General features: G+C 37.7%; 1 protein-coding gene across 1 annotated transcript in view; it reads left to right on the top strand.

The window, feature by feature from the left end:
• Positions 1–26,336, top strand: part of COBLL1 (cordon-bleu WH2 repeat protein like 1) — a 45,705-nt gene extending 19,369 nt beyond the window's left edge. The window contains exons 3-15 of the mRNA XM_053470742.1: positions 12,905–13,093; positions 13,304–13,511; positions 13,703–13,931; positions 14,703–14,741; positions 15,568–15,653; positions 15,848–16,087; positions 16,513–16,675; positions 17,042–17,116; positions 19,064–19,280; positions 19,460–19,524; positions 20,346–22,177; positions 23,265–23,420; positions 25,568–26,336. Of these exons, the coding sequence (XP_053326717.1) occupies positions 12,905–13,093; positions 13,304–13,511; positions 13,703–13,931; positions 14,703–14,741; positions 15,568–15,653; positions 15,848–16,087; positions 16,513–16,675; positions 17,042–17,116; positions 19,064–19,280; positions 19,460–19,524; positions 20,346–22,177; positions 23,265–23,420; positions 25,568–25,654 (3,586 nt within the window). The 3' untranslated portion in view covers positions 25,655–26,336. The remainder of the gene's footprint in view (positions 1–12,904; positions 13,094–13,303; positions 13,512–13,702; positions 13,932–14,702; positions 14,742–15,567; positions 15,654–15,847; positions 16,088–16,512; positions 16,676–17,041; positions 17,117–19,063; positions 19,281–19,459; positions 19,525–20,345; positions 22,178–23,264; positions 23,421–25,567) is intronic.
• The last annotated feature ends 245 nt before the right edge of the window (positions 26,337–26,581 follow it).

The raw sequence follows: 26,581 nt of genomic DNA, 5'->3' as shown, positions 1-26,581 counted from the left end.
CATTTTTAGATTTCTTTATATTCATATCGTTGCTCCATTCCCTGCCTTAAAACTTGATCATTTGGCTCCATTGTGTTTATTTTGTGTTTTTATTTATTTATTTTTCAAACGCCTTTTTTTTTCTTTAATTTCTCAGGATATTTTCAAAGGCTTCTGTGTTTTTTTTTTATCCTTGTTAAACCATGTCCTCCCCACATAAATAAGAATTTTAACTAAAAGCTGTTTGGAAAAAATGGTGCAATCATATTAAAAAGACATCTTTAAACAACCCCCAGAGCACGATACACAAAGAGAGCATTGTGCTAGCGTAAGAAATTGCATGAACTTAACATCTCTCGAATGCCAACAGTTGAGACTTCTTTCAGCTCTCTGTTTTGTTTGAACACTTTATTTCATTTAATTAACCTAAACCAAAAACACACATTTTTTAGCCTGGATGCAACCATGTCTAACTTAGAGACACACAAATCCAATCGTTTTATTCTTTGTGCGACTTGTGTTTCTCGTGAAATATCTTTTCACGTACGTTGGTGACCGACATCAATGGGGGAGTCTCAAATCCACTGTTTTATGTTTCTTTAGTACTTTACTGACATTCTTTAGATGTGTTATTTTGTTTTCTGTTTTTACTATAACGGAAATGAACTAATAAAAAAAAAGCTGAAAATATCACTGTTTACTAATTAGATTGGGAAAATGTATTTTGCTTAATATTTTCTACTGGTATTTTAACCGCAAAAATCTTTTGACCATCTAACGTTAATGCTTCTTCACAAATGTGTCATCAAATGATTAATAAACAGGGAAGGGTTGCTGCTATTTGGCCTGGGGGGCAAATAAAGCAAAGTTTCCCTCTCAGCCCTGCCCCAGCCATGTATACACACATGTATACACATACGCACGCACACTGTCACATGCACACTGATGCTTTCACCAGGTGAAAACGACTGCGCTGTACTCCGATTCACTCACCCCAATGTGCACCCCAATGTGCGCCCACTTCCCATAGAGGGTCGTTTTAGGACTATTGACCGCTCTAAGGGACAATTGCTCTCCTGACCCACGGCTAGGCCAGCTCTATTAATAAATGTGGCAAGTAGGCGGCCAAAAAGCTTTGTCCTAGACTTTTTATTAAAGACTCGGTGATCCATGCCTTCCAACTGGCGTCCTTGTATGGACAGTTTTCTTACCACTGCTTACCGTCAGTTTATGACTTGGCAGTAAGAATTTGTAAAATCAAAAAATTACACTTTACACAACAAATTCAACACATCACATTACACCACTTTTACCTATTTTTGTATTGTATAATGAGTGATCTGTGTATACCCAACAATGGTACCTGATCCACATGCTAAACATGTTAGATGATTGTTTGTTTTTTAGGTGGATTATACTTGAATATAGGATTAATATTATATATGGTTAATCTGTAACTTTTCCCCCCAACCACATTAACTGTGATATATTGTTACTGTGGATAAGGGTCTGTTTCAGTATAAACACATCTCAGTGTTTCAAATGAGTCCACAAAATTGTTGGCACTAACAAAAACCATATACTGATCGGGCTGGAGCTCGGTAACGATATGTGCTAGTGAAGGGCATTAATCTGATTTTTATGTTTGTTCAGCGCTCGTTGACACAATAAAAAGAGGATAACATTTCACTGGAGAAACTTCAGAAAGCAAACCGCAAGTCTAGATCAGTGGCTTGAAAACAACCTTTGTCTAATTTTGAGCATTTCCATGCTATCGGATATTCCTGTGATTGAGGAATTTATCCAGATTAGGACATTAGGGGACAAACTAATATTACTCTTAAAGTAATATCGAAGAGCAACTAAACTGTGTGTAACTACTCACAGAAATTGTGGAATGTCTACGAATGTGTGATTTCAAAGGGGTACTTTAATATTTATTTTTTTAACCCATTACTGCAACACAGCCCACCCCCTCTGGTCTAATTTTTGTGCCAATCTCATTTAAATCACTAGCATGCTCATGGAGGGACCCTTGAATGAGAGCCTCATTAGACCCTCCTGGAACTCTTATGTGAACCAGCATTGGCCAGGCATGAGTATCCATGTGGGTGCAGAAGATGCGCTCAACCAGACACTTAGTCTGCAAGCTTAGGAGCAGAGTGCTGGAGGTACATCAATACAGGGGATTTTGCTTTTACAAAGAAGGGATTATGTAAAGCCTTGCCTAGAGCTGGAGGTAAAGGTAAAACCTACCTGTCATTGTCCTTATTGTGTTTCATTTTATAACCACTATACCATTTCAGATAGCTGGCGGACTTCAGTCTCTACCAGAAAAATACTTGGTGTCATAGTTCTGAGTAACACAGATAATGACGCAGCTAATTCATGAGTTTCCGGTTCAATGGAGCGTTTAAAAGAAATATCGGGACCACGGCTTTTAGCAGAACTAAATTCATTAATTAAAACTGTCTTCAACTTGTTTGTTTTGTTTGTCAATCATTGTAATTGTTTTATAGAAATCTAGTTGAAAAGTTACCCTCATGGAAGCGGCAGAGCCAGGAACCCTGATGAGATGTGTTACATACTTCAGCTGTTTGGTCCAAAGATAATTATTGAAATGTATTTTAATTAAACATTTTTTTGGTATATATTTTACATTAAAACTACACTGTGTATTTTTTTGATATTGCTGTTCTATACTGTATTTTCTACTTATTATTATTTTTATTATGTAGGGAACATTACTAGAGATCCTGCACTCCAGCCATTATATGCACTTGATAACTCAGAGGTCCCTTTAAATACATGTGATGCCCCCCTTCCAAGTGCATGGAGGTATTCTGCTGAATCACCCCAAATGCATTTGCCCCTCTCCCGCAGCTATTTTCTGTGCAGAAGATGTGTTCTGCTGAACACATCTCCCTTCATGTTATATATTTACTGCCAGTCAGCTCCAGCGCAGGATCGGCAATTGTACCGGGGGGGGGGGTTGTTCACCCATGTGAGTAGAAGAACAATTGCTCACAATGGTCATACTACTGGTCAACCCCAGTGGAGCTATAAAAATCAGGGATGTGCACATTTCAATATTTCTCTCCCTAGGCACATCTATAAAAGGGGTGCCCCTAGCTAACGTTTAGAACACAGCTACTGTTTAGGAAACCTTTTACTATATTCATAATTTCAAGAGGCACTAGGTTAAAATAAATTGATTTGTTTCCAGAAATGTTCTAAAATTCCACGTAAAATACTTGTTACTTAATATATGTCTGGGTGGCTCTATGTTACATTTTGTTTCAAGTAGGTCTTGTGACCTAAAATCTTATCAAGCGTGCAAAGGGGACAGCCTGTGCCTCTTAGCAATTCCCTGGATCTATCCATCACATTTAAAGTTGATAAGGATAAAAGAATGTAAGGATTTCTGTTTAAGATGCAATGTATAAAGAATGTATAACCCTGATAACCGGATTCATAACATTCCTTTCATGCATACTTAGCATTTCAGAGAAGTACCTGGTACTTTAAACCGTGTACTGGAGAGTCTCTTAATTATATTATGAAATATTTCAAAGATACCTAAAATTCTCTTGACACATTAGGAAGGATTGCGATCTTAGCTAAAACATAAGAAAACGTGGCTCTGTAAGCTACATGTGAAGCATTGTTTCCAGCAGGTCACATTTTTAGAACAAAATGTGAAAGGCTGGAAAATATAACACTTTCCTTGTAAATAATTTTATTTTATGATGACATTATTCCTCATTCTGCTGATAATAAGATATTGCTATACAGTTCCTACTAATCAAGGTGAAAACAAGAACCTCAGGGGCGGATCTGGAGGAGTGTCTTCACAAGGGGCAGGGCCAGACAAAATGGGTGGGACAGGGCTAGCCCCAAACGGTATAATGTAGAAGGGGAAGCGCTAATGTGGGTGGCTAAACATGCTCCCTCTGCCCAGGGAAAGAGGAGAGGTGACCTGGAGACTCTGGGTCAAATCCATAGAGCTCCCAGGTAGGCTTTCAATGTTTGCCTACTTTTAATATGTATTAAGAGAGATAAAAATAAAACAAAACTGAATTTTAACCGCATTTCCTCCTTATGTCTTGACATTAAACAATTCAATCCGGATAAATATATAACATTGATTTGCTCAAGGCTTCCAGGGCCGTATTTAGATTTTCTGTGTAAGTCAGTGTACCTTATGGGTGAATTTTTTCCCCCCATCTACTTGCCCTCGGCACCATGGGCTAGTGTCTAGTAATACACCCTGTATAATTTAGCTATATCATTTAATACTGGCTTCTGGCCAGAGTTTTATATGACATGGGATAAGCATTGTAGGTGTCATCTCAACCAACTATTAATTAATGAAACCATTTAATGGCGACTCTTTTCTTATTTTATTGCTCAAGCCTGTGTCAGACACTCCCATTTACAATATAATTGGCTTTACACAAACAAAAAGGTTTTATAGCATTCATTTTCAAGCTTTTAGTGCGCACTTCAGCAACTTTAACACAGTGTAAAAGATAGCAGTCTTAGATCTTAATGAATTAGAATGACTCTAAAACCTAATACCTTGGTTTGTTGGTTAAGTCCGCATTCTGCATTCTCCATTATCGTGTATTACCCATTCACCGTTAAGAGTGCTCCAAGAAGAACCCAAAAGTCAACTTTTTCAGCCACAACTCCCTTTATGTCATCCAGTTACTCAAGAGGCACACTGTTAATTTATTGGCAAAACATCATTGGGTTAATTCAACTGCAAAGGTAGAACAACCTTTTGGATGCTCTTATACACCAACACTCTAGGGAAGAAGTGACATTTATCAACTTTACTCTCCAATCTTTTTTATATATGCCCCTTTCTTGCCCCCCAACTAACCACCATCTGCATTTGACCCTATTTCAGCAGGATCTAATCTGGTTGATAACTTTATCAGGATGAAATGTTGAGCTTTACATATGCATACCTCCCAAATGTACATAATTCTTCTTCTATATGGTGGCATAGAATATCATGACTACAGTAGCGATGTGTGTGTGTGTGCACATCGCTGCCTGGTGAAGGGGACTGCAGTGGACTTGAGTTGCGCTGGAAGTCTTGAATCATCACGTCTAAACACAAGACTTCCTATAAGTGAATGCATCACGGTTACATAACTCGCCTGGAGTTAGTGCCTTAGAAACAATTTTAAAAAGTACAAAAAAGGGTCTGATTGCCTGCCATGACATCGAGAGTTAAAAATGCAAATGTTAAAATCTGTGTGCCAGCTGTTCTATAGGCAGAATCCCCCCAATACAAAAAGTAAACCCTATATATATATATATATATATATATATATATATATATATATACACACACACACAAATAGTTTTGCAGATGCAGATTTTTTTTTTTAGAAAACGCCCATCAACCTCAGGCAGACTGATGATGAAGGTAATAGGAGTTTACTACAAAAAACAGGTGCCCCAGAAGATCAAAAGATCAATTGGCATACTTTCAAAAATGTGTCTTTTTACGTAAAATGTATTTCCTTAATATATTACGGCTTTTACTTATTTAGTTTGTGTGTGCCCTTATGCTGTATATTGTCCTGGCTGTAGTGAGATGCCCGGGGTTATGAGTGCGCCCTGCAGCTTCCAAAAAACAACACAATAGCGAATACATGTATTTCCGTTATCTGGAGATGCAGCTGAACACATTTTGATGATTTTTGGTGAACATAACACGTGGAACAAAATACTAACCAACATGAACAATGGAGCAAAAACACAGAAAAAAAAAAACTTGAGGTTATGAAAAAAGCACAATTACTAATGAGATAAAGTTCAGTCTTTTGCTGTTTTTATGATACCCCAGCTCGGCACTTCACTCACACAATGGCTGAAATGCCTGCTTGACTAAAGGTTGCTAAGTTGGTCCAAACACACCAGAACTCAAGATGGATTTAATTACCGCTATGGGATGACCAGAACAGCTTAATTTAAGGAAACACCTTAATTTAAGGGAACCCTAAATGCCACCTATGTTTCCCTGCACAACATGTCCCTTTTAAAAAAAAAACCCTTTACACCTCTGGCCTTAAAGGGAAACCGCAATTGAAATCTGATCGACATGTTGCTTTAAATCAGGGGTTCTTAAACTGCGGCCCTCCAGCTGCTGCGGTACTACATCTCCCATAATGCTCCTTCAGCTAAGGGGCTGGCTGAGGAGTATGGGAGATGTAGTCCTGCAGCAGCTGGAGGGCCGCAGTTTGAGAACCCCTGCTTTAAATGATCCAAAAACAGAAAGTATCTGAAAACAATTATAAACGTTTAATAACATAATGATCATTAGGGTTAAAACTTTCAAGAGCCTCAAGGTCTAAACATTAAGAAAGTTCCCAGGTATGCAAAAAGGCAAAATAAAAAATCTCTATGATTATTGATTATTACATCATTTTAATTATTGTTAATTGTTATTTCATTATTTTTTTTATTATAAACATAGAAATGAATACTTTGTATGTTTACTTTTCACTGCCATCGTTGAAATAACGTTTCTAAAAGCAGGGTATTAAACAATGCTGATGTATCTTTAAGCTATTGAGAATGACATCAGGTATAGACTTGGTCATGTGATTTGTGAAGCGTCACGTGACTTGGTCTGACTGCAGCCCTGGTGTAAATGGAAGGGGAATGTTTGCTTGCTTTTCCCCCTTAGCCTTCTAGAAAATGAGTATATTCTCATGCCTTTGCTGGTACGTTAAAGACATATAACAGATATCTACGTCATGTCGCACGGAAATAATTTGTGTTTACGTCATGGGGTGTTATGAATATTACATGTGTGCGTGCACGAGGAACCAGGACTATCATTTAAAAATCCAATTACTTTATTATACATAATATGAATACTTTGTGAATATTGCTAAATGTATTTATTTATAGTTTTATTAGTGCTTTGTATAGGATTTTAATAACTTAACCCCTTAAGGACAATGGGCGGTCCAATGAAAACAATGCATTTTGAGCCCGTACATGTAGGGGCTTTGTCATTAAGGGGTTAAAGTAGCCATCACCAAGCTGAGGCTTTCTTGGTTTGTGTTCCACCTACAGACAGTGAAGTTTATTCTTTAAACTAGGAGTTTACAGAGGAGTGGCAGCTTCACCTCACTGACTTCACTATGCATTGTCAGGGGCAGCCACTATGAGAGTGTAATGCAAGAAAAGTTGTATTAGCCCTATATAATTCATAATTATTTATTAAAAGATATGTATTAGGTAATAACAAATCTCCCGATTTACACCCCTCCCCCCCGTCAGTATATTTAAAATAACCTGTGCTCTGCTTTAAAAACAATATGGCTGCCACTAACAACCAAAAGCTATTCCAAAATTGTATATTATAAACGATATCAAATTCAAATTCATCAAGTTGAAACAAAATAAGAAAGACAAAACCAGTTTCTTCTAGCAATGGCAGAAGATGATCAGAATAGTCATCTACTTTCCCCCGGCTCCAAAAGTTGACAAGTTCATGGCAGAAATAATAAAGCTTCTTAGTCCAGGGTGAGCAGGATTAGCCGTTGCCTGCAGATCCGTAGCTGCGAGTGAAAAGCTACAGGGGTATAAATAGTCCAGTTTACCGAGGCTGTTAAAGGGAAGGTGGCGTCTGAGAAGACAGATAAACGGAATGTTATCGCTTTAGGAGAACATCCTTAGACTGGCCAAAATGAAGAGGAAAGTGTTCAAGATGTTATGCTGGCGGTAAGATGACATGTAACTTTATAATCAAATATTTATTAATAATAATAATATATATATATATATATACTTTTATTAATATTTATTAACTAATATAAAATATTATTTGCAAAGCTTGTGACTGCGGAATCTAAAAGTCTAACACTCAAAGGGTTAATGTTAGAAACATTTGCGGAATATAAAGTATTATACTGCATCGGTTCTGTTCATTGTCGCATTAACGCTATTCTCACCTTTATATTAAGAAAAAAGAACTGGAATTTGCACATCATCTAAGACCCTTAGAATATCGAGGCCAAAAATAGAGTTTCCGTATAAGCGTTTTATCTGCCCTGGGTATCTAGGCTTTTAAAGACTAAAAATAGTTTTTCAAAAAGAAATACTTTCATGGAAAACGCCCGTCTCTAATCAACTAATGTTTCTTAAAATAATCAGGGTGTTGTGTTGAGGGTAGTTAGTTTGTTCTTCAGATTGTATGCACTTGGAAGAGCCTTGTCTCGGGGGAAATGCTCCCTTTAATGTGCCGCTTGAGCGTTTCTTTACCGTTTCCCCCTGTTGTTCATTACACAATCAGTCTAAATAAAAACTTTGGCTTTTTTTGCCCAATCTGCCTTAATATCTCCGTCACCACCCTACACTCACCGAGACTCCATTAGCTACTTAAAACTTTTCTTTTTAAGAGGTTTGGGTTTATGTTCGCTAATGAATCGGTAGCTGCTGGTCGCTTTCCAGATGTAATTGAAAGTGATGGTTGTTCCGGCTTGTCTTAGCACAGAAAGTTTCATGCAGCTCTCGGTAGCGTGTTCGCTGTGTTTATCACATGAAAACACATGATTTGATTAATGTGGGAAATCGACTGGGAGTCACTGGAGAAAGCGCATGTGATTTCTCTTGACTTTTGTTTATTAATGCAAAATCATTATTGCTGTCTATATTATATAATCCCAAATTCACGTTTTTTCCCTACAAAAATACCAGCGTCATGTGTGTTTTTGTGTATATGTTAGCAATATTAAGCCTATATTGTAAATTTGTACCCAATTATATATAGTTTTATAGGGTGTTGACTTAAAGGGACAGTGGTGTTCTATGATATTTCACCTTCTTTCGGGCAAAATGACATCAGCGGTGCCTATTCACATTGTAGCGCATTTAGGTTTAATTAACTGCATTGACCCTGTGTGTGCCGTAGTTTGGAAACTCTGCTTTGCAATTTTACAATTGTTTTCAGAATGTTAGAATCTAAATACTTTTAATGTCAAAAACATACTGTAGTATTTAACTGTTTCCTGCTCCTTTTAGCCATTCCAGCATCAGTTTTGTTGTGAAAGGCATCTGTAGGGTTAATGATCCAATCTATTTTATTTTCACAACCATCCATTCATCACTTGATGGATTCATTTTATATTATATTTTAAAAATATGCTTTATGTCTCCTTGTGGCTAATTTCTCCCCATAGCGAGTGTGTGTTGTTGACAACATTGCAGAAGAACCCTTTCTCCATGGTATGGGAGGAAGTCAACCTTCTTTCTCCCAAAAATATTAGAGGGGTGTGTGTGTGAGTGAAGATGTTTTACGACTGCTGAGAGATTTTAATAGGGTTTTGTAATATCATTATCTGTCTGTAATAACATATTACCGGCAAGCCCTGGGATGAGTCATGATTGTCTGAGCAGCAAATGGAATAACCTTCGTCTATCGGAGGTACCTTGCTGCTTGTTAAAACCAGACATTTAGATGCCTAGATAATTGTTTGTGTAATGTCCTGCTCTTCATGCAATAAATTGGGACCTTGGCCACAACTCTAGTTGACAGTATTACCCATGTTTTCTGTAACCAACCCCCGGTTGGACGAAGCTTGTTGAGTTTGAGGAACTTTTTGACTAGATTTCAGGAAAGGTAATGTCTGTATAGATCAATATAAATATGGCATGAAAGCGAGGATCAACAAACACATTGAATGGAGTCCATGCATCAGGTGGCCATAGTGTCGATGAGTTGCATCTTGACCTAGAGTCCCGAAAGCTATTTTAACCCCTTAAGGACAATGGGCGGTCCCAAAACCCATTGAAAACAATGCATTTTGAGCCCGTACATGTACGGGCTTTGTCATTAAGGGGATAATTATGTATTATTTAATCATCATCCAAAAATCTGTTCTACATTATCATGGCATATAATTATGAAAGCAGTGATTGTCACGGGACACACAGTTTACATTCTAGAGTCTTAAGTAATTGGAATTTAAGTAAAAGAGAAAGTGTCTTAATTTTCGATTTCTTAACCCATTCATGACAAAGCCTGTACATGCATCGGCTCACAATGCATTGTTTTTAATGGGTTTAAGGACAAGCCGTTGTCCTTCAGGGGTTAATAATGCATGGCGGGAGACGGACGACCATGTGTGCACAGAGGGTGCCAGACAGACATATGTTTTAAATCTGTTTTTTTAAATTGTATTTATATATAAAATCAAATTTTCTTACAAGGGCAGTGTTTTTTTCTGTTTATGCCTGGAGCACGGGACCAATATTATGTCCGCGATGTGTCTGGGTGTACTGGAAGCCGAACATGAAGTATCTGATTCATTTTTAGTGGAAATGTGGAAGGGACTCAGCGCGTGTGCCAGATAAGCTATACATAGAGCATATTTTTTGCTTCCAGATGTTGGGGAGGCTTACGTGTGTGAATGATTATCAACAACTACAGTAGCTTTTAAAAGATTCATCAAGAGTTTGTGTTATTATTTATCGCACTGCAAATGTCTGAACGCTTTGTTCTTGAGTTTAAATCAGGTGATCAGATCTCCCAGTATGGCGCTACTCGATGGGAGATCTCCGATCCAGCCCGTTAGTCTATTTACACTACTCAGTAAATGTTACCTGGCTTTTAGACCCAGATATTACTTCATGAGAGTCTTTTACTGCTATCTATTGGCTATTTCAAGCAGCCAAATGTGGCACAAAAACTGGGCAGTGAGCTGCAGCTCCCCCTTAAGTACTTTGGGGTTTTTTTGTGTTTAATACAAGTTAAAGAATGTATATTAAAGTTCTTACAAAGTAGCTTAATATGTAGTCTTTATTGTTAAGTGTCTTTGGGACATTGGGGTGTCTCTTTTAATGCGCCATCAGACCAAATGGGTGTCAATAGGGTTCAATCCGGAAGCATGCCACCGGCATTGGAAGGGATTCTCATTCCTGTGCCGCAGACCCCATTGTTCTTCCTGCCCACATTACCATTTCTTGGTGCGTTTGTCTTTGGCTAAGGTATAGGGAAGAGCCTGTCTCTTCTAAACATATTTACCGATGATCATCCCTCTACTCTCACTAACACCCTGCGCAGATGCTGTAACTTATTTTGTTGTAGAACCGGATTAGCCAACAGGTGGCTGACTGGGTGTTGGTAACTGACAGAATTCTTTGCCGTATGTTTTCTGGTTATCATGGGAATTAAGAGCTACTTGCTGACTAACCATGTTCTGTATCATGTGCCTTAGCTCTCGTACCTGCAGTGATTCATAACTAATAATTGGCGGGAGTAATGCTGCGTGTCAGTAGCTTTCCCCTTAAACCAACTTAATTTAGGGAAAATGGTAACACAATCTACAATGCATGAGGAGGCAACTCCATGGAAATAAACTTCCCTTGGCTGCTTTTCCTACCACTGGACAGTTGTCGGAGAGTTACTATACCGTACGTATGAATTACAGGTAGAAGCTATGAATGAGATATGAAGTAAAGCTCCACCTGATATTACACAAATTAATTTGCCGCCAATCTAACAGTATTCAGATCCTGCAGATTCCCCCCATACATTTGCGAGGGGGAAACCACATGAAGAATTTGAAGGGACCGCTCGTAGCACTGCGGGGGGCTGTGCCAAGTCTGTTTTACTTCTGCGCTTCTCTTGGGACATGTCATCATATTTGTTAGTCTTTTTTAGTTTATTGTAAATATAGATCTCTTAGGAGATATACATATTTTTTTAAAGTCTTATTCTTTTATCATGGTAATATTTTCTCAAAGTTATCGTATTGATTTTATAAATATTTTCTTAAGTTTCCATATGTATATATTCAACAACCTGACTCTAATTGTCCAGGAAAGGCTCCTTTAGGGTCTCTTTACCTCTCGCCGTGTATCCAGTGAACCAGCTGCATTCAATTTTCTCTTCTACATAGTCTGCCACATCGTCAGTTTCCACGTCGCTCTTCCCGTGTTTCAGGTTGTTTGCTTTGAAAGAACAAACATACTGATGAAACCTTTTTACGGAACTGTAAACCGGTACGGGTGTAAATAGCGAGCGAGCAGCATTTCATTAAAACTTGGCCTGGTAGGCTAATGCAGTTGAATATGGTGGAGGCAGAAAGATGGCAACAGAAAGCAGCAAAGGATTCTCCATGGTTTCAGTACCGGTGACACAAGCAAGGCCTTCCTTTGGGTTGCATGATGCGTTTTTTTTTTAAGGCACCTGTCGTAAATGTCATAATGCATCAAACGCAGGTGTGTGCGGTGCCTGAATAATCCATACTGTAAAATACTAAAATAAGAGACACCCTGAAATTCAGTATTCTACATGACCGTTGGGGTGCTACGTACCCCCGATGACATTTACCCCTGCTAAAGGCATTCTTTCACCTCAGTCAGCCCATATGTTCTTGAGGCTGAATATACGTGGAATCCTGGAAGTTTGTGGTTTCTGAGAACATCCGCAAAGAGATGCTTTGTCAAAGAACTCCACACATCTCCTGCAAGATTTTCATATTTATACACATGTAACATTTTATTTTTTCATTCAATTTAATGTGATTAATGTGTATTTTTGGGGTATTAATTTGATAACATTTTATTAGCTTTCCAGTAGAAGAGGCACATTTTAATTCAAATGACCAAAAAATGCATGTGGATTAAATAATTTAAGCAAAACCCTTTATACGTGTTTTATTGATATTTTTAATGTATTTTTATGTGACAGCCTCGCATAAAAATGGCCCTTATTTCACAGCACCGGTCTCCGTCCCCGCCGTGTATTGCTGAACAGGTGGTAGTCATTAGCTCTGTGTTTTCACATATATATATATATTATTTATGGATATGACAGAGTCAGCTGCAGGGATTCCACGGACGAAAGCTAAATCGGCTTTTTTTTTTCTTTCCCTTTTTTAATTTCCAGGAAGAAAGCCAAAGGCAAAGCTCCTCTTCCGCCAGGAGAAGTGCGGTACGCTGAAAGCTTGCCATCCTTCGATTCCACAGACAGCGCTCATTTCACCATGGAGCAGAAAGAGAACTTCATCGATCGAGACATTGAACTAAAAGTGGTTCTACCTGGAGAGCGGACTGCTCTGGCCACCGTTAACGGAAGGTACGCATTTAAGAGACTTAAATAAAAAATACCAAAATCTAAACTGTGAATTTTGTGAACCAACCCACAGTCCGCCATATTTCTTTTGAAGTTCTTCCGATTGGGTTTTATCTATGTCTTAACTTTATAAGTACCTGCTTTAATAACGTGCCATTCTCTATAAAATGAATTATTAGGAAGTTACTGACCCTGCTTCCTTTTTCTGTAAAGCAAACCGATGATGGACCTGCTGATACACCTGTGTGGACAGTACCGTCTGAATCCTTCGGCCTACACGATAGAAATGATCGCACCGGATAGAAGTGTAATCAAATTTAAGCCGAATACACCTGTTGGAATGCTAGAAGTGGAAAAGGTTGTTTTGAAGTCCAAAATTCCAGATGACAAGAATAAGAAACCCTGTCCTACAATGCCAGAGGTATGTGGTGACTAGCTGAGGTGATATGGCGCTTCATAGGGTGCGTTGTGGTTAATATACAATCCCTGTACTAGACTGGATAATGAGACTTACTGTCTAGTGATTCACAACTGGAAATAATACTAATAATAATAAGAAGAAATGGCGTATCATGCTCGCTGCTTCAGACCTTTCTCTGATCTGTGTTCCAGCAAACCGTTCGCGTTGTAATAAACTACAAGAAAACACAGAAGACGGTAATGAGAGTCAGCCCTCTTGTTCCACTTCAAGATCTCATCCCTTCAATTTGTAATAAATGTGAGTTTGATCCCCTATACACTGTGCTGTTAAAGGACTATCAGTCCCAGAGGCCGTTGGATGTAACTAAGTCTCTCAGTGACCTGGGTTTAAGGGAACTCTACGCCACGGACACCAGTAGAGGTAAGAGTTGTTGTTGTTACCCTTGTTTAGTGTAAAACTACACAAAGTGTAATAATGGGACGATAAAATACTAGTATGCTGTGTGGTATAGACACTGCTATCCTGAAGACAAGGCCAAGGAACAAGTAAGGTTTGATTGCTTGGTGCTTGGCTAGGTGTCATTGATATGATGTATATATTTATATATACTGTATTTGCTCAAGTATAAGATGGCCCTGATTATAAGACGACCCCCCAAATTTTGAATATTAATTTAGAAAAAAAGCCTTAATATAAGACTACCCTATAGGGAAAAAGTTTTACTAGTAAATATTAGTATTTACGGAGGTTTTCTGCGCGCATCGCACAGAAGCTCACCAGCTGCCAGAGAAGAGGATCCGGGTCTCCCGCAGCGCTGCGGGGGATCTGGGTCTTAGTCTTGTAGTCAGACCTCTATCTGAGGTCTGATTAGAAGACGACCTTGAATATAAGATGAGGGGTAATTTTCAGTGAATTTGCTCAGGAAAAAAACATCTTACAATAGAGCAAATACGGTGAATCTAAAGAGTTTTTCTGTTGTCATGTGCGATATTTATGTTATTGTTTCTCCTATGAAACCTCTTTGATATTATGGAAATCAAAGCTTACTTTTGAAAGCCACAAGCTATTTCTTTTGGTTCTGAACTTCATCTTTTAATTTCGAAAAATGATTTAATTAAACGTAAGCTTTGCAGATATCCGTTATCATTACCCGACCTGTACCAGATGATTTTCTTTTTTTTCCCCCCGTAGCTACCAGTCCCATTGATCTGAAGCCGCCACCTTTACAAGGCAAGTATTTTTTTATTAAGTCTAATAACCAGAATAGCAAATGAAACACCTTATAAATGTAAAAAGCTTTGTTTTTTATTGTGATGGACTTACCATGTTTCTTTCATTTTTTTTTCCATTTTTTGTGACCGTGGTATTTTTAAATACGTTTTTAAAGAAAAATATTTTCAATAGCTATAAAACATTAACATTGCTTTTGCTTGTTTTATAAAGGCGTAGCTTTTCCAAGAAACCTGTAATATTTTTGGACTAAACTCTGTTTTTATTCTAAAGCCGGAGCATGTTTTCACACATCAAAAAAGACGATTTCCTGTGTTGTCAAATTCTTTCATAATTTTTTTTTTTAGTAATCTTTTTCTCATATATCCTGCTGTGGTAGGAGATTATTTTTTTGATTTTGATCAGTGTTTAAGATGACTTAAAGTGATATGAGGGAAAATATCGCACTCTCCTGAGTGCAAAAAACTGTGAGAAAACATGATAAAAAACGAGACTTGCGTGTAATCTCGCAGATATTTAGCGTGATTGGCCGTACCCTTCCAATCAGCTGAGAGCTGATCAGACCCACCCAAATTAATTGTGTTTTCTTAATACAATTGTAAAGGAGTTTATATATAACTATTTTCTAAAAATAGCAACATTTATTTTTAAAATTAATGACCCCCGTGAAGAAGAAATCCCCTTCAAGTAGGCAATCCACAACAATAAAACATACATGGCACATCCATTCATTAAAATGCAACAATTTCCTGCTTGACAAATGAACCGTTGTTATCCGTTCATGGTGACTAAGTTGTTCCTGTCCCAAAAATATTTTTGATTTCAGAATCCTGCCAAAATCTGGATATAAAGCAGAATGACGAGAAAGGGTTCTTTAACTTTTTCCGCAGAAGTAAAAAGAAACGCGACCAAGTAAGACTTACTTTTTTTCCTTGCACTAAAAGCTAAAATATAGATATTTCTCCTCCTTTAAGGCTGGATTGTAATGTTCTTTCCAGACACTGTTCTCCATCTCCATCTAAAACAATGAAATCTACGTGTAAAGACTGCATAGTGGTCTCTCGTGTAAATGCAATGTTCCAATTGTGTTTCTTTATGAATTACAGACATCCAGTGCTCCTGCAACTCCGCTTCTAGGTAAACCAAGGCCAACGCATATAGTAAGAGCCAATACGGTCTCCAAATCCTATGATTCAAACACACTGCCTTCAGAAGTTCCAAAGAAGAGGAGAGCCCCGCTACCCCCCATGCACACCTCTCAGAGTGACTCCCACAACATCTCTCGCGGACAAATGCGCTCCTCGTCTTGTGTTGTAAAAACTGTTGACGTTAATGATACTGAAAAGGTATGTTTTGGGTTCTTAGAATATGGTGTTTTGTACTCTACTGAGCAATGTTTGCGATATCTGGGTTTATTTTTTTATAAGGGAGAGGGTTAAGAAAGGCCAAGTCACAAATCTGCCCATTGGTTTGGACTCAATGTCCCAGTTGCTTGACTAGCAATACTCGCGTAGATTGCAATGGAAAATAAATGAAATCATCCAGTGAATGATGCATTTGATTGTGATTATAGAATCCGGTTCATTCCAGTATATATATGGGGATTGTTATTTTATCTATCACTGACGGCAGCATTTTATGAGTAATTGTTGGATTAATATTGCTAAAGTCCTTTGTAGATGGCAGAAATTTAAAGGAGAACTACCACAGCTGTTAGCATTTTTTTTGTCCATTAGAATAAATGAGTCTTACGATTCTTATTTTATTTAAGGTTCTATCAGGAATTGATAGATCAAGAACCGGTTCCTTGCAACTGAGCGGTTCTACGTCTTTTAACTCTACCCTGCGTACAACGAAACGCAAAGCTCCACCCCCGCCTTCACCACCACCAAAATCTCTGCAAGAATGCAATGATGAGAACAGAAATGAAATCGGTAATTATCTTCGCTAGCTAAATATTCCGCGACACGGAAGGCCGAATGATGGAAATAAATGGATCTTTGTGAATGTAGACCTTCCCTTTGTTTTGTTTTCACACCATTCTTTGCTAAATTGAGCCACATTAAGTGAAACATCCTATGTATAAAAATATTAGTTGGATTTTCGCTTTGAAGGGAAATTGACAAAATGAACCGCCATTAAAACATTTGTGGGAGGGGCCAGTGCATGAAACCAGTGGGACGTAGGCAGAAAATGGGTTTAGCGGAAATGGTTGAAAGTTTACCCAGCCAGAATGTTGGATTGATAGCAAAATGATGAAATAAATATTAAAACAATGATTCTGGTCTCTTTAATTTTAGCACCTGTGGCTGAAGAATTCGTCCATGCCGAGAAAGTCATAGAAAAAGAAATTAGGAATCTGACAACTACGACAGGTATATAATGTAAAATTTTAATATTTTCACAGATATTAACCTTTTCCAAGCCAATCCTTTGTTTTCTATCATGAAGGTCTGTCTGAACTTTAGACTTTGTTTCTGTACAGTAAGAATTGTGAGCAGTCCTCTGTCGCCACCTAGAGGCATTTTGTTAAACTGTAGACTCAGGCCATAAAGTAACATCCAGATTGAGATGACATTTTATGATCAAAAATGTTAATTTTCATTCTGTGGTAAGTTTGTTCATTGTATGCGTACCTTTTTAACCTCCTTGACAGGGCCAGTTTAATTTTACGAGTGACTTGATTTCCAGAAAGTAATTGTTTCCAATTACTGATGAGAGAAACATACTGAACAGTGAAATTTGAGCATTAAATAATATCCAGTTTACTCATGTTGGTTTCCAATGTTTTTCTCTGTTTTGTTTTTTCTGTGACACTTTTTGGACCCCGAAGCAGAATTATTCATCTGCAAATCTGTTTTACTCATTAACACACAAACCTTTTGTCCCTGTATGCTGACAATTCCCACCAAGGTTAAGGACATATCATGCATACAAATAAAAGTCCAAACTTTTGAGAAATTCTTATTTTGAGATCTTTTTAATGACTACCACAGTGCTGAGTAATTAATATCTAATAACATTCTATTTGACCGCCCCAAAATCAAAAGTCTGTTTCAGGGGATGATGTGGTATGATGTCAGATTGCTGGTTCTGTTGCTGTGAGGAATCATAAGTAACAACCGAGGGCATCAGTGATATCATTGCACATATCTCTCTCTGTCTCTCTCTCTCTCCCTCTGTCTGTCTCTGTCTCTCTCCCTCTCTCCATGCCAAGAACAGTAGTGTTTTACGCCAATTCTGTTACATAACATTTTGCTCCAACACCCGTCACAGAGGGATGGATGAGTATCAGCTGATGAGATCCCGACATAACGTCATTTTCTATTGGCTTTATATAAATTAAGAGGCGCAATTGGCTCCTTTGGAGTACAGGGTCCAATCATAGTCCAGCTGGTGCTCTGTGATTGGACCTTGTCTTGAAGCCCCGCCCTGGGCGACTCACATGACCCACACTGACAAGCCTTTTATAGTATTACCGATGCCCTCGGTTGACGATACGTTGGGTGGGCATGAGCTGCGATTTATACGGCTCTACTCACTGATTTGCACCTGGACCGTAGTCTATAGTCTAATGTTTTATGAGGGACGAGATAGAAAACGGTGTCCTCTATCCCAGTGCCACTTTTACAGTACAAAGCATCAAATGTTGCTGAAGTTTTTCTTAGTTTGGGGGAAATTTGCATGAAGAATTCAGAATGCACAACACTCAGGGTCAGAGCACTGCAAGGGTTAACAAAAACCTTGCGGATCCTATTCTAGAAATGTTAACTGTATTCACGCGAAGTAAGGTGAAATGTAATTTCTTGTGAAAAATTCTGTTCCTGAACTGAGTCAATTAAATTACCGCGCCTTCGGAAAAGTGGCAGATAAGAATTTCTGGTCTTCTAATGCAAAGCTCACGCTCTCCGTTCCTCACATCAGAGAACGCGCTGCCAAAGGTGCGATTTACCCTGTCAAACCTTTAAAAACCCGTTTTCCTTTTAATTGCGTTTCTTACCTGACTGTGTCTGCCTTTCAGCAGCAGCGCTTGTGGTTTGCCAGGGCTGTCAGGTTCTGAACTGTTTGGAGAATCCCGGTTTTCGGCTCTGTTAATCCAGGATTATAGAAGAGTAATGAAAATTAATTAGCATTAATGTATAAAGCGTTAATGCTCATTTGTGCGATACATGATGGTTTGTCCCCTGTGTCGTGGACCGGTGAATTTGCGGTTGGGTTATGGATGGAACTTTAGTTTTGATGTTTCTTCTTTTTAATATATATTATTTTAGGTAAAAGTGTTTAAGACCCAGGTCCTTAACTCTTCCAATTTTTTTATTAAGCTACAGTTGACGTCATCTCTGAACACAATTTGGAAGAAATTGAGGAAAAAGAAGAATACGGTTCTAACCACAAAGGGGATGATGTAGACACCAAAACCATTGATGTGCCTTCCAGCATAAATGATGGAGATTCCCATGCTGAAAAACAGAATTTTCTACTTTCTCATACAGAAGATTCCATCAGAAGGTCAGAAGATGAGATCATGACTGATGCAGAGTAAGTGCAAAGGATCAGTGGAGAGGTTCTATATTAAATAGTTTTGGTACAAAATGGTGGAAGTTGAGCAATTAGCTGGAATATTGCTGTTTAACAATAATTGTGTTAATGTATGTTTTGTGGGGGGTATGACTGCCCCTTTAAGCTAGACTTTGACCATGGCTCTCAATGTTCTGTAGGTCATCTCATTCCAAGACAGAAGACACTGTGATTGAAGCTAATACACTTGAACATGTAAATAATGGTAAGTATAGAAATATAAACCATATTTGCTTCTTTTCTGTAACTCTGTTACAGGAGGGCCCTGCTTAAAGAGTTTACAATCTAGAGCTGACATTTTATTTTTTTTCTTCCTAAACTGAAAGTCTCATTTATTCATTTTACAGGCACTAGAACTATTTACCTTTTGAATAAGCCATTTAAGTGCCGGGGTGGATTTCTTTTTTATCCTCCGCCATGAGTTGTGTGGCACCAGTTTGCCAAAAATTGTATCTTGTTGGTTGTATAGCTCTACATATTTAGTCATATTCCGTCTGGTTTGTGTTGTAGATCTGTCCCACGGTTATTTAGGCTTTTTTTTTTTTTTTTTTTTTTTTTTGCTATTAAGCATTTAGCCAAACAATGTGAAATTACATGAGACCCATCATCCACATATACATTAATGACTAAAGTAGGTCTGATTCATGTAATGTATAAAAATATGTTTTAAAAATGAAATGTATTGCAAAAAACTGCAGGACACCAAACGGCTAACAGGGTCTCTCCAAGAAGGGTCCCTTGGGTGCAGAGTTACTGTGGCAAAATAACCATATTCATCTAAAAATTAAATAATTAATGATGAACAGCATGGGTTCTATGAAACTGAAGAACTGTATGTACGAAAACTAAAATGATTCACATTTGTGAATATAATTGCCTTAATTAGCTTTTTTACTTCTGGATTATTATTAGTTTTGTTTAGAACTTTTTGCGTATTTTATGTGAATTAGTTTAAAATGGCGATGATGGTAGGGGAAATAGTTGTGATGAGGTTTTTCTTAACTATTTTTTCCCGTTAAACTCTAGATCTTAGAGAAGTGGGTACCTCAAATCAAACTTTGGTTAGCAATCGAAGTTTTGAAACGAAAGAAGTACAAGTTGAGGAACAGCCCCTAACACCACCCCGTGACCAGCATCATGAAAGCAAACAACCTTATTTTCAGGACGGTACTAATGCCCAGACTGAAACGGCAAATACTCTTGTCCAAACTGGAACACAAAAGGGAAAAACTCAGGATTTTGCCGTTCAAACTAATTTTGACAGTGATGTAGATGTTGATAATGAAAAGGAGCTGGCTCATTCTCCAGCTTCGAGTGGCGCAGAGAATGTGGCGTCCAGATTTAATGGTCAACCGGTTCAGCAGCCCTCGTTCACTAATCGACACGTGGGGCTTTCAGGGAGTGAACAAAATAAACGGGAATACTTTGATTCCAGTAACAGATCTCAATCTTTCACAGAGGACGTGCACACGCAGACTGTTATCGTTAAGGGGAGCGTGATTGAAAGTCCTGTGACTTCCCCATCAAAAACGTTCCAGCTTCATAAACCGAATATTGAGCCAAAACCAAAGCCTTTCAATGAGGTCACAAGAGACTATTTACCCAAGATTGGGATGACCACTTACAAAATAGTGCCCCAGAGATCATTCGAGATAGAGAGATATGTCGAGACTGAAAATCCACCGTATGCTCAGAATCCTGAGTCATTGGTTTTAAGTAACCAGGAGATAAACCACACAGAAAAAGAAACCAAAAGCCTATCACCTCTTGGATCACCTAGGGACTACAATGAACTACCCTCAATACTTAGTAATGGAAACCATTCTTCTCAACATGGAACAACTGTTACTCCGTCAAGCCCAGTTACTAATAGCAGCACCGAGGACAGTCGAAAACATCTTTTGGCCTTAACAAAAAGTCTATCTTCTGCACCCGCTTTAAAAACCGAGAAGATGAACATCCCCGATTCTAAACCAAAGCCTAATAATGCAAGTTCTGTAAAGGCGCCAAGCTCTTTTTATTTGCAGATGCAAAGGAGAGCATCAAGTATGTATGTTACATCCGCAATAGCTAAAGCAAAATCCTCCACGACTACTTGTGATAATGCTCCTAAATTGAAAGATCCAGTGAAGGATAATGCACAGGTCAGCATTAAAAACCTCCCTTCTAGAATGGATGCTTTACACCTAGACGGTGAAAAATTACCAGAAGAGAAGTCGACGTTTGTGGTGCGATCTGCTGAAGCAAAACGTGGGAACCTTGAAACTATTAGTGATGGACCTTCTGAACTTGAAAAAAATAGTGGTACATGTCATACGATTTTTGAAACTCATCCTCAGCATAGTGAAATAAAAAACAAAGTCGGTTTAGGCAACGTCGCCAAAGAATACCCGGCGCATGTCTCGTATGGAAACAGAAATGGAGATAATGTAGAGCCTGCTGCTAAACAGAATTTGGAATCCGTGCAGATTAAACCTCTAAATCCCACGACAACGGCTCATAAATCTTCAGATGTTCTACACAATGAGCACAGTTCAGGTGAAGTCCTTACAACATCATCTGGGCAAGCAGTGCGATCGCCAAGTTCTCCAACCGGTCAGTCGGTACCTTTAAGCTTACAAAAACTAAGGACTTTTGCCACACCAAGGCCGTTTTCAAGTACTCATCCTACTTCTTTTGCTACTGCCGTCACATCTGCTGTTAAAAGATCGCAGTCGTTCAGTAGCAGCACCTCTCCGGCTAAACATCCGTTGAGAGCAGATACAATCTCTGACTGTTCTTCTGTCAACTCTAACTCTGAAACGAAGAATGAGTCTTCTCAAGCATCAATAATTCCTCAGGACAGATCGGAGACAGAGGTATTTTAAGAACATACTAATTTTTCTTTAGAAGCTGATTGTTAGTGTTACTTTGCTCCAAATATACAATCTTTGAAGGTCACTCCAAAATGAGTAGATCATGGTAGATCTAGCCGTCTACCGGGTTGCGTCTAGTACGAATAAATCTTAGCGTGGCTTGTCCGTAATGCATCTTGCTCGCTTTTATTGGTATCGGTTGACATCGATTACTCTGAAGGATTGTTGAGTTTATAAAACTGTGCACTGTGACAGGTTGTACTAATAAAAAAGCATTGAAGAAAATTACGTGATAAAATTTTGTGTGTGGGGATAATTCTTGGAGTTTTGTCCCCCCACACACATCCCAGTAAGCATGTTATAACATACATGCTATTCCAAATATCCTATATATAATGGTGTTTGCAGAAAAAGAACAACGTGTTAAGTGTTACAGAACCTACATTGTCTATATTCAGAACAAAAGGTCATAATGTAAAAATTCCAGGTTAGGGACTTAAAAATAATGTTAGGAAGTTGTACTTTACTGAGAGGGTGGTAGATAGGTGGAACAGTCTCTCAGCAGGAGGTTTAGGGATTAACACAGTAAGCACATTTAAACATGTATAGGACAGGTACCTGGCTCCTGAATCTAAGGCAAGACCAAGGCCTGATTAAGGTTTGAATCTTTGACAGACTAGATGACTTCGTATCTGCCGTCAATTAAAATGCTATTTCCGAAGGGTAAGCTGAACAATTTTATCAGTAAAATTATTTATCTGGTGCAGTTATAAGAAACTTCCCCCCCCCCGATCTGTTCACCAAATTTAGCACAAAAAATTATATTTTGCCTCCTGAAATCTATTATTATTAATCTGTCATTATTAAAAGTTGGATTTCTAATATATTTCTTACCAGATCACTGTTGCTAAAATTAAAATAAAATGTTCTTTGCTTATAATTTAACACATAATATGTTAACAAAGTAAATACATGTATGTGCGGGTTATAATGTTATTGATATTTGTTGTTGTGCTGTAATGTTTGTTTTAATTCCCTAACAAAGTCTCTTTTTAACCTTTTTGTTGCAATGATACCTTTTCTTTTGTAGATACTAACCCCTGAACTAAAATACAGAGTGCATAGCCCACCACCAATTCTTGCAAAAAAGACTGCTGTGTCATTTCAAACCTCTGACCCGGAACAAGTACGTCAGAGTTTGATGGCTGCCATCCGTTCAGGAGAGGCTGCCGCTAACCTGAAAAGGGTGAGTCGGTTTCGTCAAGTGGATTGAAGACCAAGTTCGGGGTTCTCGCTTGTCAATGCCAAAGTCATATCGAATAATGCAAGATCGATTATTCACTTTACATTTTGCTAGTTCCCCCGAATTGGTCGATTTTATTCATGCTTGCATATCAGAACATCGCATGTTCTCGCCTTTATTTTACAAAAAGAAACAGGCATTTAGTGATATCTTAGAATAAAGTAAAAACTATGGTTACAATGTAGACTCACTCATGCTTTTAGCATGCTTTCTTTGCCGACCTTCTGTGAAGCTTCTCACCCTCTGCCATATAGACAAACGATGGCCCTGAGCATGTAGAGGGGGCTGCCAAAGCTTCTCTTCCATGTTGAGAAACGTGTTTGGGTGTGTTGCTGTATTTTATATTAAAGATGCTTTTTCATTAAGGAGTTGTACGAATGTAAATTTAAAAGAAAGTCCAGGATTAGCACTAGGTGACGCGTAACTCAAGCCAATAAAAAATCTTCATTACCCAAAGAGTTTGCAACAACACCATTAAACAGATACATATTTTCATACTTACTCCCAGGAACACATAAGAAGCCAAGAGACCGCCACTAACATCTTATGACCACCATGGTTGCTCATAGTTTGAGAACCTTCTGCTTATTTCATTTTAACGGGCGAACAATAGGACCTTGTCACAATCTACAATGTAATTTGATTCTTCTTGGAGCACCAACGCTTCAAATGGCCACCACCAGAGCTTATTAATGTCCCCCCACACAATGGTTCATCCAACATCCTAGTGGGTTAATGTTGCCAACATTTCATTGAAGTCAGCGGGACATAGGACCAGTTTAGCTGTATAAACCTGTCAGAGAACTTGATAAATAACCCCCACTGTCCATTCGTTCTTGAATGGAATACAGTTCACGCAGGTCTGGCGTTGCCTTCCACTAATGTCAAGTCCAATGTTCTGCAGGTCTTGTGAGCAGAAAAGTATTTAAATGTCACGCATAATCCTCAGTGCTTTTTAATTAAATATGAACTTTACATTACCTATGCTTGACGGAATTTGACTTTTCACATTTCTTAGCTAGTTTTTCATGCTTGTTTACCAACCCTCTATTAGTACATACCCTACCACGTGGAATTTCACACATTTACAGTTATGTGACCCGTTTTTGTCCAATTTTTCAATTTCTGACCTGCCTTATAACTCTTGGCCAAAACTAACTGCTTTAAAAAACTATTATTTCCTATGAAACACCTAATCATACACCAGTATTTTTTTCGATTTTTTTTTTTTTTTTTTTTTTTTTTTTTTTTTTTTTTTTTAGTGCTGAATTTGAACTATTAACCTTTTAAGGTACTTTAAGGCATCATTTAGTGCATGGTATTTAGAGTGGTATTTTTACCATTCTTTATTATTTTTATTATCGGGACGGTATTAGATTGTGTAGACAAGAAAAGTTTGCAAGTCTTTGATGTAACAACTTTCCTTTGTATGAACCACATTTAACAAGTCAACCTCATTTCAAACCCTAAATGATTTATTTTGTTTTAATTTCATTATTATTTCCAAAATGTCAAGTTAAAAAGTAGTGAATTTGGTTTCAACAACGAATTGAGGCTAATCCGTTGCTCCATAATACAAGGAATTGTTGCATATTTCTAGAAGATCATAGCAGTTACATCCCAGATTAAAAGTAACTTGTTTGGGCTCCTTACCCGTATCATCAGATTTAGAATTTAGTACAGATAAAGAGGCATTCAGTCCATCATCTGCTATTGTTATGTTCTTTTTTTTTTTTTTTTTTTTTATAGTTAAACTTAACAATTTGGGAATATATACTCCAAATAGCATATTCATAATAGTTCATTTTCTTTTTTCATTTTCAAATTGCTAGAGGGATAACATTTCAAGTGCAGTCAACATTGTGTACTAAATTAAATTTTATATATATACATATATATATATCTATGACAAATTACAACAAACAAATTCCAGCGGGCTATGTTTGCTGCCACTAGGGGAATCCTAAGCCCTCCACATTTGGTTGAAGTTGCATAAAATGCTTTGTTATGTTATACATCTCTCTGGGTTCTCTTATATTCCAAAATACAAACCCATTTTTTTATGTAATATTTTCTTGTCCCTGTTTTAGATCACTGTCCGCTCGAACACGATATCTATCAATGGAAGGTCCCGGCTAAGTCATCCAGTCTTCTCGGAGACCCAACACGAAGCGTAGATGACGTGCCAATAATAGGCGTTTTGATGCTACTGCCGCTGCATATAAGAAATTAAAATTGAAATGTTTAAGTATTTTGAGTTAAGTTAAATATAAATATATTAATATATTGAAATAAGACGCAAAAAAAATTTCAGTAACATTATAAATAAGACGACACGTTAGTGATGTATTTTTGGATTTTGAGGTTAACTTGAAGTGACCTGCCTTTTCTTTTTTTTTATTATCACTGTAGATTAATGATTTTGGTGTAATTGTTATACTTTGAATCAAAAATGGAATCCATAGACTCCATAGCAAGTTCGGCGTTTACTGTTTATTTGTAAACCAATATCTGTATCGATGTAATATTTTTTTCTTATTGATGTCTGGATTCTCTACACTGTTTTACAGAATTAATGTATATAATAACTGCCAATATTGCCTCAATGTTTAGCAGGTAATTTATAAGAATCTTCAACTAGCAGTGTTAAATTGAATTCTGATTAAACTATATTGTGCTGATGTTATCACAAAGAAAAAAACTAGTTTTTTTTTTTCTCCTGATTATGTATAGCTTCCTACAAGCCGTTTTGTTGATAATCGAAAAGTTGTTGTGAAGACCAATTTTACTGTCAAAAGTTATAACTATATCCACACCAACGAAACATAAATAAAATCCGACTCTCACCTTTTCACTGAACATTCTTCTGTAATTCAATAATTTCTGTACAACATTTAAGGGGATATTAGACCAAAATCCCTAATAACCCTCCAAATTTTTGCCTAGGGCACTGTTCAAAATTAATCTAAAGTAGATTATTTTCTAATATAATTTTTTTTTGTGTTTACCTATCAGACCTCATAAAGACAACATTTGTGATGACCTAAACCAAAACACCATCTTTTCTCTTGTAAATGGGTATATCTTCTGTTTTAAGTATAGGA

Source organism: Spea bombifrons, chromosome 7 (genome assembly GCF_027358695.1).
Source record: "Spea bombifrons isolate aSpeBom1 chromosome 7, aSpeBom1.2.pri, whole genome shotgun sequence".
NCBI lineage: Eukaryota > Metazoa > Chordata > Amphibia > Anura > Pelobatidae > Spea > Spea bombifrons.
The sequence above is the reverse complement of the archived record's forward strand: the minus strand, read 5'-3'. Positions and strand labels throughout refer to the sequence as shown.